Consider the following 18,267-nt stretch of genomic DNA (forward strand, 5'->3'; position numbering starts at 1 on the left):
AAAGACGAAAATCAAGGTCAGGATATTTTTTTCAGAGAGAGAAAAAAAAAAACCAAATATATATTTTTTTAAACAAAATGGAAACGTCCGTTAATCCACATGCCAGCGCATGTGACTGCTTCTACTGAAAGAAGCGGTGAAACGATGCTCTGGAAGAGGCTTTAGCTCATAAACACAGTTCATTTATCATCAGCATTAGGAATATAAGAGACAGTTGCAGCCTGTAGCTCTTCGTCACGGACGTTTGTCGAGTATGAAGGACAAAGGCACGGATCCCGGAGTGCTTAGAAAATGCATTATTATTAAATAAAGAAATCCGGAGTAAAATCACATGTCCATTAGCAGTAAGCAACCCTATGTAGTCAGAATTAAGTGATTTAACATGATTTTTCGGCATGCACGCGCTTCCAGTGTGTAAAGAAAAAATAAAAATCACGACTTTATTTTTCGACTTTTTCTGAAGTACATGAGGTTTTTTTTTTTCATCTCCCCCAAAAATCTTGACTTTGATTTTTGATTATTTTTATTTTTTTTAAAGTGCATAAGGTTTTTTTTTGTTCTTTTTTTTAAATCTCCGATTTTTCTTTTCTTTAGTGGCCCTAATATTCTTCTGTACATTTGTGAGGGCTGAGAGGATGAAAATATTCCTGTTAATGCTGTAAATCCAGGCCTTGCCGACATCTAACTTTAGTAATCCCATTTGGAAATGTGTCATGCATTATGTGTGTATTTTCACTATAAATAATTTTTTGTTTGTCTGAGACAGGGAGTTTGTTTGTAAGTCCACATTTGTACGATGTGGCTCTTTGTAGTACCATCGTAACTTTGGTAGCTCTTGGTCTCTGACTGGTTGACCAGCCCTGTTATAGGAACTCTTTGTATTGTGTTTTATTTCCTTCTTTTCAATTTCAACTCGGTGTTAATATGTCAAACACATCACTGTTTGTGTTTTCCCAGTGCTCTGTCCTCATTTGTATTTATCGCACTTACAAATTCATAAACTGTAAATGATCTTTGTGCATTTACATATCACTACTTTTAAAAATAAAGCTGCAGCATCGTAAATAATTCTTCAATCGTAGGAAATACTAAAATGTCATTTTTATTGTACCAGAGACGCAAGGAACCTCGATTTATTAGAACTGTTTAGGGAAGCTGTGCAATTACAAACAAAAGAAGTATTTTAGATCCAACATGTTTGCTTTTAGCTCTGACTCTGAATAAGAGTGTGACTGGCCTGTTGCTGGCTGACGGAGCCGAAGGAGGAGCTGGCAGCCGTGATCACTCCACCCGTCATCCTCAAGGTGGTGGTGCCTGGCTTGGACAAATGACCGGCTCCTGCTGCTGTGACCGTCTTAACAGAGCCGTCTGTCAACTTCACCTGCGAACCCTGGGAGCCTCCCACCACCTGCCAATCAAATGAGAAGACATTCGTGTCGAGAGTCAAAAACGGCGACCGTGTTAAGGAGCAAAATGAGTGACAGCCTTAAAGAAAACAACTTCTACAAACATGACTTCCCCCTTGGATCAGGAAACAAACTCCTCAGCATGGAAACCTCTCAACAGGCTCACTACGTAGTCTTCACTAATCCCTACATTAATTCTGACTTCATAAATCTCTTCAGTTGTGTTGGCAGATGTTCTGTTAACGTACGTCCACTTACAGTTGTTTCTTTTCTCTCAAATTTAAAAGTTAAGCCAAACACATCCCTTCCCTCACTGCCAGCTATTGTTTTTACAATTGTTCTTTAATAAACACATCTCCAGACATTTCATTGCCAATTAAAGAACCTAACAGAAAACTTTCTCCCCATGGTAAACCGTTAATAATAACAGAAGTGCTTTAACAAAATGAGGCTGTTATGTGATACTCTTCTGATTTATTCTCCACAGATAAACAAGTAACCACAGCATTAAACATTTGTTCCTTAGCAGCTTCCATTAACAACATCACAGATGATATAGAGCCATTCCCCACACTGACCTGAGACAGGATGGCCGCCTTCTGTCCCGCCGTCACCCGGATGGCCTGCTGGGTAACAGAGGTAGGTGCCGAGGCCGTGGAGCCGGAGCTGCCCTGCTTCCCCGAGCCCTGCGCTGGCTGGCCCACCAGAAACGTTCCCTGGGGAAGAAAGAAAGAAAGAAAGAGAGAAAGATAGAAAGAAAGAGAAAGTTGGTTCACAGTATGAACAAATCCCCATCCATCTTTTGGCACCGTAATACATCAGAGGTATTGTCTTTGTAAGTACTTTAGGAAACATTTTTCATGGTGTGTTAAATATTGCTCAGCTAAAATTTAAAGACCTTTTGCAACATTTTCCATCCCACTGTAATGAACTGAGCGTAAAATTGATCCATCACTCAGATGGATCAGTAGGATTAAGCTGTTGGAGGAAATAAACCCAACATTTGCTGTATAGACATTGAAGCAGCACTCTGTGGCGAACGATTACTTTTAGGAAAACACAGCAGAGATTCTTACTTCAGACACCATTATAAAATGTGGGCTCTGTGCTCAGGCAGCACTGCTTAATGCAGGATCAATGCTGCGATAATGAATGTGTCTAATGAAGAAGAGGCCAGACTGGAGCCAACAATCTGAGATTCACTGAAGAATCAAGAGGTGATGTAAATGATGCTGAGGGGAAGACAAACTCAACTAAAATAAAATATAAATGAAAACTGTTCACAGCATCTTCAGTCACATTGTTAGTATGATGAAACACTGAATACGTTGTAGGAAATACAAGCACAAGCAGTCAAAAAAAGTGAGGTTCGTCCCACAGAGAAAGTGTGTGCACCCACCTGCGGGGTCTGTTTTAGGATGTAGGACGTGTAGGAGAGGTTGGAAGGCAGACTGCTGGAGGAGGATGAGGAGGAGGATGAAGAGGAGGTGTTTTGAGAGCTCCCGGTGCCTGCTGACGAGCCGCTCTGGGACTGCTGACCTACATTACACATCAGTCTCAGATAGTCACATAACACAGCATTTCTCTACTTGCAGTGAAAGACTGTGATCCTGAGCTCTTCGGTGCCTTTTAACACCATTTTTTTTATTTGATAAAAAAACCAACAACAATGAATAATGCAAATATAACATGCCTGACATGCTCAAGAAGGAAGAAGCACAAGTTCATTGAATACGTCTCGCATCCAGTTTTCAACTAATCACATACTCACAAACTTAAATACCCACAAAACAAAGCAAAGAAGCTACTAACAAGTAAATAGTTAGGTAAATAACCAGTGTTAACACCTAGTGTATATTCCACCCTGTTTCTTCTTTATACCTGGAGAACACTGTTGGTACTTGAGATTGATTTTCTCTTATCGAAGTAACTTCAGGGTTAACCCTGGCTTTTCCGTACTGCGACATTATTCAGTTCTTGATGGGGTAAAACACAGTGGTTACTTACTCTGAACCACTAACCTGCTCCGGAGCAGGTTATGTCCCGGATAAAAGATGAATGAGGATAAAAGCTGCGCCTCCTGAATAATCACATCTCTTGGAAAATGACCTGCCCATTCTCAGAAGATCCTGATTGGAGCTAGGATTGTGAGGAGTGCTTAAAGCTCCTGCCGACGGTATGAGTTTAGCAATCTTATAGGCCACAGGCCACCACAGTGTACGACATAAACTAAGCCACAACATGAAGTTTGCTGCGTGCAGACTGCACGATATACATGATCGGGAAACAATAACACTAAACATAAACATGAACGGAGCCCTCGCCGTTGTGGCATTTATGTGTTTGGAAAGAAACCCTCAAAAAAGGATAAGGAGAACATGGGTGCGGTCGTGGCTTGGAATGAGAAGCCAGCCTTGGATGCGAAGGGACCTTGAAGTAAGTACTTCTACTACCATTTTAAGTAAGTACATCTACGAACATTTTACGTTAGCGTCTACTGTTGTGGTCTTTCATTTTCCAACAACACATTCCATGTAAATGAAAAACAAACAGGCAGCAGGTCGCAGCAACAGCAGCCGCAGTTGCGATCACCCCAAATATGTGACTCTGATATTCTCAATGGGAAACATAAAGTAAAGGAACATCTATCCTGTTTGTACCTGGAGAAACTGTCTGTTTGAGCTGCTTCATCACTGGACACTGCCTGAACTCACCCGTCAGTCTGTTCCACAGTTTCACTCCACAAATAGAAACACTGGAGTTTCGTTAAAGCTGTGCTTCGTCACAGTTTATTCGTTCGTGTTTAATGAGAGATTTCTATAAATTTTTCCATCCAGTATTACAGCAAGAAAATTGATTTCATGAGTTCTTACAATGTCAATCCATCTATCTGTATCACTGCATCAGTATTCCTTTGACAAGTTTAGATTCAGTGATGATTTTCTTTAAAAAACATTTCTGCAATTGACACTTTCTGCAGTTATTATCCTGAGTAGTTCCTGTAAATCCGCCCTGAACAAAACATAAACCCAGATATAAAATATTACAGATTTTCCAGAACAGCCTGTGTAAGTAGTGCTTTTGAAAAAGATGTCTGTGAGCAAAAAGAGAGGGACGACTAACTCATGGTGCAGAATCTGTAACTGCCTCCAGCACGCCTCGAGTTGTAGAGTCACTTCAGAAGTAGAAGTTTATTTCCTGATCTTTGAGATATGCCTGCAACAGTAACATTATTTATACAGCTCTCTACAACTTCAGGCACGGAGGGGAAAAGTCAAGGCTTAAGTCTTTCAGCAGGGATATTCAGTCACCAACATTACCAGGCATTCATGAAATACACAGACGGAGCACAAAATGTTAATTTACAGCTTGGATTTCCTGACGGGATGAAACACATCAGATCATAGCCAATTTGACAACATTTTCTTAAATAAATAAGAGATCATTAAATTGATGGTAAGCCAAGGTTTTAAAAAAGGAGCAGTAAAATGACTTCAGATGCTTCCTGAGAAAGAAGGACCAGAAGCTGATACAGCCAACATTTAAACATGCCGACAACACAGACACGCTCACTAAAGCAACCGGGGCCTAGTCAACAACCCGTGATAAACATATCTACGATATCTCTCTGTTTCCTGGGTAGATGATATTAATTAATTTGACAATATAAGCGGACGGCACGGCACTGTGATCACTCAGTTTTACTTTATTACAGCAGAAACAAGTTGGGCAGAGCTTCCTCACTGCTCTTAGTTTATAGTTACCATCCGGTTGTTTTGAGACTGTTTCCTCTGTGTTCGAATTTTAATTCATCACTGTGACGGCAGAGTAGACGTGTGCGCCATAAATTCACCTTTCTGCAGTTCTGTCAGGCGTGATCATTAACATCATTATTACAAATGCAACCCTCTTGGAGTTAAACAGACTTGGGAACAAGTCAAGAACACGAACAAAAACATCCGTCAAAGATTATTCTCAAAACTCTTTCTCCTCAGCGCTCCACTCCTTGATCCTCTGAATCCATGCATTTTCCAAGAGATCTGATTGGTCAGGCGGCGGTGCTGTTTTACTCGCTGTGATCTTATCGAGAGCGTATCCTGGTCCGGAGGAGGTCAGACATTCAGAATAGGTGAACGAGCGCCGTAATATGGAAAACCTAAGGTTTAATCCCTGATGTTACCTTGATAAGAGAAAATCCAGAGTTATAGTATAGGCCGGAGGACTGTGGAGAATAACTACAGCCAGAAATAATACACAGGATTTTGGCCACTAAATATTTTCTTTCTTTAAGTGGGTCTACTCAAACAGTAAGTTTTCTTTATTTTTTTTTTAAAACACATCAAAGCTAGAGAAAGCTTTATTTGGACTACAACATTAATTATGTGTACATGTGTAACTAAAACTTGAGCTAAACCAAGCTAAATAAAATACAATTAATTATTTTGTTCATGAACTGGAAAATGTGACTATCTTACAAGGAAAGCATCAGAATCAGCAGGTTTATATTGAAAAAGCTGTTTGGCATCTGATGTCAACAGGGATGATGACATCGGAAGCAAATCCTAATAAAAAAACACACTCAACAGTCAACAAACGTCCTTCCTTGTATTTTCTAATCTTTTCAAAATCTGAGTTCAATCTGTCAAGTCTGTGATAAACAGAGCAAAGAAAAGAGGACAGAATGACCGGATGTTGTTACGCGTTCAGAAATAAAGATTTCTCACCTGCACTGGATGCACGGAGGATGGCTCCCTGTGGGATGAGAAGCAGCTTCCCCTTCCCTGAGGGGTTCTTACTGTTGGTGGTCAGGTACAGTTTGGTGCCTGGAGGCAGATTGGCCAGATTGGCCAGGTTGTTGGCCGGCAGCTGAAGAGTGGCCATCACTGAAAGTACAGAGAGGAGGATGGATCGATGAGGAAGTTATAATACAAAACATAATATACAGCTCTGGAGAAAATTAAGAGACAACTGCAAAATGATCAGTTTCTCTGATTTTACTACTTCTCGGTATGTGTTTCAGTAAAATGAACATTTTTGTTTCATTCTATAAACTACTGACAACATTTCTCCTAAATTCCAAATAAAAATATTGTCATTTAGAGCATTTATTTGCAGAAAATGACAAACGGTCAAAATAACAAAAAAGATGCAATGTTTTCACACCTCAAATAATGGTAAAAAAACAAGATCATATTCATTTTAAAACAACACAATACTAATGTTTTAACTTAGGAAGAGTTCAGAAATCAATATTTGGTGGAATAACCCTGATTTTTAATCCCAGCTGTCATGGTTCTTGTCATGCTCGCCACCAGTCTTTCATTGTTCTTGGGAGACTTTATTCCAATCCTGGCACAAGAATTCAAGTAGCTCAGCTTTGTTTAATGGCTTGTGACCCTCCATCTTCCTCTTGATCACATTCCAGAGGTTTTCAATGGGGTTCAGGTCTGGAGGTTGGGCTGGCCATGACAGGGTCTAGATCTTGATTGACCGAGCTGTTTGGCGTGGAGCATTGTCCTGCTGGAAGAACCAATCCTCAGAGTTGGGGAACATCGTCAGAGCAGAAGGAAGCAGGTTTTCTTCCAAGATAACTTTGTACGTGTCTTGATTCATGCGTCCTTCGCGAAGACGAATCTGCCCAATTCCAGCCTGGCTGAAGCCCCCCAGACCATCACCGATCCTCCGCCAAATTTCACAGTAGGTGCAAGACACAGGTCTCCGTCTAACCAGTAGACGACCAGGTGTTGGGCAAAGCTCAAATTGATCCTTTTTTGGATGTAATACCTCAGTGAGTCTAAACCTCTGATCCACCGAGTCGTATGCCGGCCATCTAAGTATTTTCACCTTATTCTGAAGCTGGAAGCATGTGGTTACTTCCCAAATAAACAAAATTTAAATTTGGCTTGTCTGTGGTGTCACATTAGTTTGTCCCTCATGGCCCAGTCGTGATTGTATTGGTGTGTCTGTTATCAATAATTCTGTAGTCTTCCATTTGGCTACATGAGAAGGGGTACATTAGGGGTCTTAATTGTGCTGATATAAAGTAATCCTTCAATGATGGTAGGGCCAGGCCCCCCTGTACTCTATGCAGCAGGAGTGTGGTCAGTTTGAATCTTGGTCTCTTTTTGTCCCCAATGAATCGGGAGATGTGTTTGTTTCATTCCCTGTATTTTCTTTCGGGGATTTCTCTTGGTAGTAATAACAGATTATTCCCTTCCCTAGGGAAGATATTCATTTTAATAGCTCTTAATCGACTGAAAAGTAGAGAGGGATCATCAAACCTTCAGTCATTATTATAGGTATACCTAAATTCAAATAATTGTGAGGGGTCATTACATAGACCGATTTCAAGGTATTTTTAAGAGTAATCACTAGGAAATTGCATTTTTCCTTGTTAAAACATGTATATTGGTGTTTGACCTCAGTTAAAACCTGAGTGAATATGTGGAGGAGTTTTTCTTTTTCTTTCGTCTTTCTTTCTTTTGTTCAAACCAGAATCGCCCACAAGTGTGTTGTCGTCAACACAGGAGGCTAATATCATAAACCACCTCTGTCCCACTACCCTGCCCTGCCCACCCCCTTAAAATCACCAGCTGAGCCTCCTGCGCCGCTGCTGTTGCTGATGAGTTGTGAGAAAGATATCTAAACATTGCTTCCAAGTCAATTGCTCTGTTTGTCGTTTCCAAAATCAACATGAATGTGTTTTCATTGCATCTCCATTGAATAGACCAGGGGTCGGCCACCCGCGGCTCTTCCGTCTCTGCTGGGTGTGGCCATGGCCGTCCAATAAATATTTGATGGTTCGCCAAGAAACAGGAAGTGATGTGCTGGATGGCACAGGCGACGGAGGATGGAGGGAGCCAAGAGGCAAAGTTCCTTCCTCGCTAATCCCTTTGAGTTCAGAAAGTGGTTGCTGGGACAGAAATGCAGTGGGCATCTTGATTGCTCCAAAGGAGGAGGTAGACACCTTCCTGCGCACCATACTCAGTGATCCAGAAAGAGAGCAAGAGCTAGGACCACAGAAAACCCTCCTGGACATGCCAGCCACGCTAGTGGAGTTTAACATCTCAGAACCCACTTGGAAGGAAGTTCAGGAGGTGTAAAGGAGGCCGGACCTAGCTCTATCCCAGGTCCTAGTGGAGTTCCCCTTTAAGGTGTACAAGCGCTGCCCAAATCTTCTAAGAATCCTGTGGACATTGCTGTGACTGATTTGGTGTTTGACTGCAGCCTTAGAGATACAGCATCAGTCCAAGATGCCATCACAAAGCTTGACGCGTCGTTGTTCACTGTTGACAAGTCTGGCCTACCCGGCAGGTTCAAGGCATGATTATATGAAAAGTATCCTTTTCTTTGTGGTTGCCAAATCCCTTGGCTGGTTGCCCACTTACCATGGCTTCTTTCTCGCTTTCTTGTTCATTACGGTTTTGTAGTTCGTATCCTCCTTTTTGAACTAGTCCCAACTTATTGTTGAATAGTTTTTTGTTTGTTTGCCCGTTTTAAGCTGAATAGTAAATGTAAGGTGTGTGTGTGTGTGTGTGTGTGTGTGTGTGTGTGTGTGTGTGTGTGTGTGTGTGTGTGTGTGTGTGTGTGTGTGTCTGTGTGTGTCTGTGTGTGTCTGTGTGTGTGTGTGCCCCCCCTCACCTCCACTCTTGCCACCTGACCCGCCGCCTGCCTTGCTGGCTGCCTGTTGACTGGAGATGCTCCCAGCTCCACTCACAATGGCTTTAGCGACTCCCTGAGCAAGAACCTGCTTCCCTCCCATCACCTTGGAAACGGAGGGGTTACCCTTAGCAACAAGAATCTGTCCGCTGCTAATAGCCACTGGTTTGACAGAGGACTGAAGTGCTGAGCTCACAGGAATACCCAACATCTGGAAAAAAAGACCACAGGGAAATCAGGTTACACAAATACACAGTGAAATACATGCCCGATGATCAGCCATAACATTATAACCACTGACAGCCCTGTCAGAGCAACTGTAGTAAATTAGGATGGAAGTGAACAATCTGTCATGAAAGTTGATGTCTTAGAAGCAGAAAATACATGGTGAGTGGACGGATGAGTGATTTTGAGAAAACTTAAAAAGATCCGATGTTTGAACTGCTCCAAACATTAATGTGGGTTCTGATAAAAAGAATGTGTATCTGTTTGTTTCTTTGCACAACCACAGTCCAGTCAGGATGCCCCACACGGACCATTGTTGTACACCAAAACCTCCAACAATGGGCACGTCAGTTTATGAAGTGGGCCACAGGAAAATATAAGAAGATGTCCTGGTCTGTAAAAAAACTTGTGTTGAGGGCTGGGTGAACATGACCGCTAGATGTACTATGGGAGGAAAGATGTCCAACACAGGTAGCGAGATACTCTGGGTAATGCTCTTCTGGGATGGATGCTGCTACGCACGTAGAGCTTACTTTTGCACCAGCCTAACCATTGTTACAGACCAAGCACATACAGCCTTCCATGGAAATGTATTCCCTGATGGCAGCGATAAGGGCATTTTGCAAATGAAGAACAGATACTCCAAACCATACTTTGGTGTTTCATTTATACCTCTTTGTAGTTCTTTCTGTAACAAAATGAACCAAAACACAGCATAATAGAGAAAGTGTAGGGATTAATTAATATTGTTAATGAGGATAAATTTGAAAAAATTTAAAATTCCTCCAAAAGAAAGTCACATTTTAGATCAAACATTATAACAAAGCCTGTTCTCAAGATTTGGAGTCAGTGCTGACCAATAGAAGAAATCCTGAAGTGCATCTTTGGATATCACTAAGCAACAATAGTTCAGGAACACTTTGAGAAACACAGCAACCAGTGTGAGGTCCATTGGAGGCCATGTGACTCAGGGTTAGAGCTGTTTTCATACCTTCCCAGTGTGAACCAGGTGTTAATAATGTTGTGGCTGATTTATGTGTCTCTTGATGGCTGACCTTGCTCGATGTGGCTCCTGTGGTCCCTCCAGCCTGCTTCTGAGCTGACATGGAGATCATGTGACCTCCCTTCACTGCGACAAACTGGTGTGCGGCTGTCACAGCAGGTTGCTGTTGGCTGGTTACCGTGGAAACCATCTGCTGCGGTGTAGAAACTTCCCCAGGCTCCTGCTTTATAATAACCTGCTCAAAAACATGGAGAGTACAGACAGCACACAACAAGGTGATTGAATGAATATTCACCCTATAATTTAAGAACATACAAGCAAACAGTGTGACGTGTTAACATCGTATAAGAAGTTTTAACGGCCTTTAAATTTTCAGTAGGTCACAGACAGCAGAGAAGAAACGTGAAAAAGTTTAGAAAAATCAGCATCATCATTTATTCGTCCAGAGGAAGCAGCTGCCTCATCCTTCAGCATCACTGTTTAAAGCGGAGCTTTACAGCTCAGTGAAAAATATTGTGAGCAATCAGATATGTTTGCTTCTCTGTGAAGCGAGGTGGGATGATGAGCAGGTGGGTGTTGGATCGGTTTCCAACAGGATCTGAACACATTTAGCAAGAGACAGAACTCTCCCCCCTCTGCACAGTGATGTCCCACTTAAATAGCTGCCAAAGCACTCACATCTGTCATATCTGCTAAAGATAGTATTCTGGCCTACTATTGATACTCAGAGGCAACAGACACTGCTGGAACAGGGGAGGACAGACAGGGACAGGGATGCAGAGAGTGACAGAGGGGGATGGGGGGGGGACATGGAGGAACAGTGGGAAAGCAGAGGGGGAGGCAGAGGACAGAGATGGACAGAGGACAGAGAGGGGCAGGGGGGACAGAGCGGGCAGAGGAGGACATGGTGCTGAGAAGGTTATATAGTGGGACAGAGGAGGAAAGAAAAGTACAGAGGAAAGAAAGGGACAGAGGGGAACAGAGGAGAAAAGGGGCAAAGCAAAAGGGGATGTGGGTGCAGAGGAGGTCAGAGGGCGGAGAGAGGAGGGACGGGGGGTCAGAAAGGGATTGAGGAGGACACGGGGGGCAGAGGAAGACACATCAGTACAAAGGGGAACAGGGGGGCAGAAGGGGACAGAGAAGGACAGAGAAGGACACAGAGGACAGAGGAGGACAGAGGGGAGATGGGTGGGAAGAGGAGGATAGAAGGGGTGGTAGAAGTGGACAAAAGATGACAAAGGGGAGCAGCAGAGGACAGAGGAACAGAGGTGGAGATAGGGGAGACAGAGGAGAACAGAGAAGGACCGAGGGGGACAGAGAAAGGAATAAGGGGGGCAGGGAGAGGGAGAGGGGGAAAGAGGAGTACAGAGATGGGCAAATTAGAACAGAGGGGGATGGAGACATAGGAGGACAAAGGAGTATGGGGATAGGGGAGGACAGAGAGAGACCGGGGACGGGAACGGGGACGGGGGGGGGCAGATCAGAAAGTGCTTTAAAGCTCACCTTCACCCCAGAGGACAGGAAGGTTCCCGTGTGAACTTTAGGAGCTGGAGAGCGAGCGCCTTGAGCTGCAGATTGTTTGAAGGAGGGGCTTCCTGTGAAATCATTCAGAAACACACACAGTCTCAGCTTCATATACATTACATATGTCTTTGTAATTTTCAGATGGTCCCTGCTCACTTATCTCATAGCCAGCTGATCATGGAGAACATTGTTGTTTCTGCTGCTCCAAAAACAACAACCTTTGACAAAAATGAGCTCGTAGCATATTGTCAACCTCACATGGAAAGCCACATGCAGCTCTGGTTGGTTGGCCACCCCTGCTATATAGTGTACAGGTGAGGGTCATCAAGACATGTGTGACCATTTGTTGTCAGGATAACTCAGCAGGGGTGTCGAAGCCCACCTTTGGCTGCATTGTCCACACTTACAGAGCTGACTGCCAGGCAAAGTCTGTTCCTTCCCCACTGCACTGAAAAGTGGCAGGACTGGTGAATCAGTTGCTCCACCCACATTAACCTCATCCAACCGAAGCTCAACTTTCTGCAGCTGAACTCCTCCAAATCTGAAGCCATCGTCATTGGCACACCACATCAGGTCTGCTCCTCCACCATCACCAGCATCACCTTCTCTGGCCAAAACAAAAAAATGGACTGACAGCTCACCTTTGACACCCACATCAAACACATCTGCAAGACCTCATTCTATCACCTCAGCAGCATCGCCAAACTCCGCCCAACACTCACTATGGCTGATGCAGAGAAGCTCGTCCGCGCCTTTGTCGCCTCAAGGCTGGACTATTGCAATGCACTCCTCATCGGGATCTCTGGCAAGAGCCTCCAGAGACTGCAGTACATCCAGAACTCTGGAACAGCCTCCCTGACAGCCTGAGGGCTCCACAAATGACTGATGCTTTTAAACAAAAACTAAAAACCTATCTTTTTAAAAATCTGTTTTTTTAATTGTGCTTTATGTGCCCCTTATAAACTTAACAGTTTTTTTTCTCACTCTGACCTACCTTTTCTTTTAATAGTTTTTATTTTCTCTGTAGCACTTTGAGATTCTTTAAATGTAAAGTGCGTTACAAATAAAAAAATAAATGTATTACTGCTGTCTGCTGCGCACACACACTCCAGCTCACTCATGAGTGTATCAGTCATATTTCAATCATATTTAGCATGTAGCCTCGCTCCTGTGCGAGTCCAGAAGCTAAGGGCTGTCAGCTCCTGCAGTTAAAACCTGCAGTGAAACCGTTAAAACCGGACCAACATCGTGGCTCGGGCACAAACTTTCTCTTTTATTAATGAAATAGTAATAAACAGCGAAATGTATTTCTGGAAACATTAATCAATAACCAAACTTTCTTCTGGTTTTTTTAGGAGTGTTCAGGGGCCTTTTGGCTGCTGAGGTCTACTGTTTTTCAGGATCCATGAACCCTGCTCACACCAATGAACAGCATCAAATAACTTGTTTTTATTATGGACCTCCGGCCACATGTAATGGATATTGCCTAACACGCACTAATGCAGTTACAGTGAGTCTGATGTAATATGTTCAACTGCCATAGTCACAAAATAATGGGCAAAGATGAGCAAGTAATTGCTGTGGAATGCTCTTCCACTTCAGCTGAGATGTGTTGACTCCTGTGGTGTTCTTATGAAGCAGTTAAAGACATTTTTATTTAGGCAGGTCTTTGACTTGTAGCTGCTTAATGTTGCTCAATTTTACTTCTCTGTATAACCATGCATGTTTTTCTTTTTTCTTGCTTCTACACTTTTAATGATAATTTAATTTTAAATTTTAAATATTTATTTTATTTTTCCGGTTTTTAGTGCTGTTAAGCACCTTGTCACTCATGTCTGGGAAAGGTGCTATATAAATAAATTCTATTCTATTCTATTTTTTGACTTCACTCAACTGACTTGATCGTTTATATGAGAAAGTTTAAGATTGATCAATTCAGTGTTTTAACTTTTGTTAATTTTTTTTTTGAAGAAACACTGTGCAGACTGTACAGCAAACCTCTGTAATGAACATTTTATCTCACCATTGCCAGTTTGCTTGTTGACTTTTTTTTTTTTATTTATTATAATTTTTATTTTGAAGTCTGTACTGTGAGAAGTGTTTAATTATGTATAGCACACACTGGTTGATGCTGGGGTTGGGGTTAGGGTTAGGGTTAGATATCTGCCACTGAATATAGTCCTTCAGGTTGCCAAATAAGTCTTCCTAATAGCCTAAAAACTCAGAGCTTCCGCAGTGCAGTGCAGGATCCTGGGTGGCCCTCAAACCCCTGGCCTGACTTACACTGGTTACACAGTGAGAACCCTGCAATCACCATGGTAACCTCTCATAATGCTGGCTCACAACACATCATAATGTGGGAGTTAAAATATGGGAACAAAAGAGCAGCTTGAGGACAGGGACGGACCGGCATGAAAAAAAAAAAGAGGAGCCAGGGAAGAAAAGACTGAAAATGCTTCCAAGGGAATAAAAAAAATACTGAAGCGGTGAGTGTAGAAGCTGTAGATAAGAAGCCAATCAGCTATAGAGTAAACTCTTTAAGAAGTGGAGATTTGGCTGCAGATGCTCTTCTGATTTGAAGCTGTGGTGGAAGGTGTGTACCTGTCGGGGCAACGGAGGACGAGGCCATGCCGATCACCTGGCCGGGTTTGTCCACGATGATATAGGGGTTGTTGAGCACAGACGAGGTGCTCTGCTTGCCGTGGACAGGGTTGGAGGTGGTGGGTGTGCGGGGCAGTGGGGAGTGGCTCGGCGTGGAGATGGGTGACCCTGTGAGGGAGAAAGCACACAAGCTGTGAGATGAACAATTTACTTTGGAGGGGTGTTGGAACAGAACGTGGAAAGCTGCAAGTTGAATAGTGTTTATGGAGGAATCATGTGTTTTCATTGAATATTTATCATTTCATCATTTGAACTAATGAATCTAGAAAAGCTTCACTTCCCTGGAATTAAAGCCAGGGCTGAATTTAGCTCAGAGTCGAGTTGAAAGAGGAAGTGATAAACATTTTTATAGAAGCTCAACAGCCTGCTTCATTCTACCTTCATTTGTTTTAGAAATCTGGGATTTCAGGAGAAATGAAAATGGATTTTTTGTTTGTTTTTACTTCTGTTACAATATCACAGGGGCTTTCTAAAAAAAATAAAAACAAAAAAACACACTTGACTTTGGCTACTACAACAAACACAAAATAATTTTACTTCAACTGAGCAGTTAAACAGATCCCAACAATGACTGTACTGATACTAACTATACTGAGTGGTGAAACATGCAGTCTGTGAATGTAAATACGAACCATATAAATAAAGTAATCATAAACAGCTTATATATAAATAGTGCTGCCAAAAACAACCAGTGAATTTAATTTATTGATTTTGTTAGTTTAACTAGTAAATTTCTTTTTACAGAATTAACGCTGTTTTGTTTACTTCCGTTTTATTTACTCCCTGACTGGTGCAGCACCGTGGCTACAGAGCAGCACAGTACCGAGCAACAAGCGCATAATATAAAGGGAGGAAGTATCATTTTTAAAAAGTTGCCTCACGGCTGTTGGAGAAGGCGACAGTGAAAGTCATGAGCACATCTTGTAACGCCGAATGTAAAGACAAAAGAAGTCATTCTGCAGTAAAACAGTAGGTTGCCATGTTGACTGACCAGCAGCCAAACTACTAAAGCTGAAGGAACTACCTGCAAGTAAATCATTAATTTCTCCTCCCTCGCTTTCATTCCTGTATATGTGTGTTTGTGCTGTTACATTCACTCAAAGCTAAAAGGAAGTAATAAAAATAGCCTTTGGATTTAAACTTATTTTCTATGTGTTGAGTTTATAATAATTCCATGGTTTGCCATGAATAAATGTGCATTACAAGCTTCAGTAGAAAAAAGTGATTAATTGCAGAAAATTGTGTGATTAATTTGTTAATTTCTTTAAAATAGATTGACAGCACTAATAAAGTATGCAGATTTTTTTTTTAAGTTATGAGGATGAAAACAAGAAAGAGGATAAAAAAAATTCCTCTGTGTTTTTAGTTTGGGTTACTGATCTCGTACAGACAGAAAGAGTGACACTACAGGACAATCGGGCTGATCTTTGTCCTGATTTCTCCTCCCGAGCATCAGGAGCACAGGCCCGATTGTCGGATGTCTGCAAAAAAAAATCGTGTCTGATTTTCCTGTGGTGTGGGGAGTAATTAAGAGTGATTTTGTCGGGTCTGATCTGCTCAGAAGGTCTCGGAAGGAGAGATCGTAGATAATGAAAATGTTCAATATTTGCAACGAGGAATCTTGCAGTGTGTTCTGCTCCCAGAGGAGCCGAGCAGCACAGTGTGTCATGTCTTGTGAACCGATATAAAAGCCAACCAGGCTAAAAGCAACACTGCTGCTGCAGCCAAAGCCACAAAGTTCCCGACTTGTTATTGCCTGACTTCATGAGATTATATGATATTAATTCATTGGACAATATAAGCGGACCTGCACGGCACAGTGATCACTCAGTTTCACTTTATTATTCCTCACTGCTCTTCTTTAACTTTTTATTTTCCATCAGTTTGTTTTGAGGCTGTTTCCCCCGTGTGAATACATTTTGTGTTGGAATATTAATTCCTCACCGTGACGGCAGAGGAAATTCATGTTTCTGCAAATATATTAGGCATGACCATTATTATTAACCGCATTATTACAGATGAACCGTCATGGAGGTTAACAGACTTGGAGTCCAGAACAAGAACAAAATCCCCCTTCAAAGCCTCAGTGAACAGGATTTGTTATGATGTCAAAACGCTTGCTCAAGAATCTGTCTCCGCTCTGCTGCACAGGAATACTCCATAACAATCTGTGCACCAATCAGGATGTTGTAAAACTCAGCAAGTCATTTTCCAAAAGATCTGACTGGTCAGTAGACGGTGCCTTCATTCTCTGCTCCGGAGTTAAACATCAGAGTACCGGGGTGAGTTCTCCCGGGAAGAAGTGAACCTGCTTCGCAGTACAGAAATCCCAGGGTTAATCCTGAAGTTACCTCGATAAAAGAAAATCCTGAGTCCGAACATAGGCCCCAGGTTGATTTGTGGCAACATGTTTGTTAACATCTACATGCTGTGTTTTACACTGAAGTCACGTCTGACTACATAGACCTACATATATAGTTTTATAGAAGTCTATGGTGCAGAGCCTGATACTCTGCTGAAGAATCGGTTGGTGTATGGTGAGTGCCGTAGTTCACAACACACACTATCAGAGCAGAAGAGGAAGATCTTGTGATCATTAAATGTGTGGTCTCTTGATCAGTGAAGATTTTTAAAAATCCTGTAGTGTGTGCCAGACTTAAGGCTGCTGTATTTCTTGTCGACCATAATCACTTTTAATTGCTAAGCTATTTCTGCTGCACTATAATTGTCAGTGATTGTGATTTAAAATGAAAAACCTGCTGAATTCATTTTGAAGGATTCACAGGTATGAGCCGTGTTCAGCATCACCTGCTGTTGATAAATTACCTGAAATTATTTTGCAGCTCATGGTGATGGGTTGGAAGGACTTTCCGGGAGACTCAGCTGGACTCAGTGGCTGGCCCTGTGGAACTATCTTACAGCTCGCTGTAATTGGCTGGAAAGCAGAGTTGCCGTGTGAACCCAGAGTGACCTTGTCCCCGGCTTTGAGTCTTGTTGGAGTGCATTCACCAGCAGCAAGGTTTGCAGACTTTCCAAGCTGAGCTTTGATGAAACCTGGAGAAGAGAGGAAAATAAAGATGAAAAACGACTGAAAAGTGAATTTCTGCTCCTTTCACTTTATTTCAAGGTGTGTCTGAATCAAATGCTTCAACATCGGAGAAGAATGGAGGTGTACAATGATAGAACGAAGCTCTAAAAGCTGTTTCCAATGGCAGCCTACGTAAACACACTGATTAAAGTTTTCTTTCACATGAAGCCGTTAAAAGGCTCATTTAATGCCTAAAAAATATAAGCTTTCATTTACAGTGGTATGTAGTTTGTTTTTTAGTTGCTGATGAACCAAAGGTATTCATTATAAAGTAGTTCTGTGGGTTAGAAAATAATATTGGAGAGTCTCGGAGCGGAGCAGAGCGCCCCCTGCAGCCTCACACTGCCTTGCTCAGAGGCTGCAGCTCCTCAGCCGGCGGTCAGAACGTGAAACAAGACCTGGACGTGACGTTAGTTATAATAATGTCACCATGAAAAGTGTGAAAAATAAACGACAATGGAAAACTGCTTCTAAATCATAGCTGACGTAGCTGACTGACAGAAGGAGCTCTGCAGCGCTCTCGAGAGCCGCGGCTCCGCGAACGCGGATTAAATAATCCCGTTCCCTCGTATTATTAACTTCAGGGAGCGACTTATTATATCGTTCCCTCGCGTTATTTTTTTCTCTATAACCACTCTGGGGCTCCGTGTTCGCTGTAGTTTTCAGAAAGCCGGTACAGCCTCGTTTCCGCCTTTTAGGTA

The 18,267-nt window shown here is 42.3% G+C and overlaps 1 protein-coding gene across 1 annotated transcript in view; it reads right to left on the reverse strand.

Annotated features, from left to right (window-relative positions):
• The window catches only part of yeats2 (YEATS domain containing 2), a 45,594-nt gene that overhangs the window by 10,191 nt on the left and 17,136 nt on the right, over positions 1 to 18,267 (reverse strand). Inside the window, exons 11-19 of the mRNA XM_080474744.1 lie at positions 17,305 to 17,532; positions 14,419 to 14,586; positions 11,797 to 11,888; positions 10,346 to 10,528; positions 9,048 to 9,276; positions 6,131 to 6,289; positions 2,806 to 2,945; positions 1,985 to 2,122; positions 1,238 to 1,408 (exon numbers count right to left, since the gene is read on the reverse strand). Of these exons, the coding sequence (XP_080330870.1) occupies positions 1,238 to 1,408; positions 1,985 to 2,122; positions 2,806 to 2,945; positions 6,131 to 6,289; positions 9,048 to 9,276; positions 10,346 to 10,528; positions 11,797 to 11,888; positions 14,419 to 14,586; positions 17,305 to 17,532 (1,508 nt within the window). The remainder of the gene's footprint in view (positions 1 to 1,237; positions 1,409 to 1,984; positions 2,123 to 2,805; positions 2,946 to 6,130; positions 6,290 to 9,047; positions 9,277 to 10,345; positions 10,529 to 11,796; positions 11,889 to 14,418; positions 14,587 to 17,304; positions 17,533 to 18,267) is intronic.

This window comes from Lipophrys pholis (assembly GCF_963383615.2).
Source record: "Lipophrys pholis genome assembly, chromosome: 1".
Lineage (NCBI taxonomy): Eukaryota > Metazoa > Chordata > Actinopteri > Blenniiformes > Blenniidae > Lipophrys > Lipophrys pholis.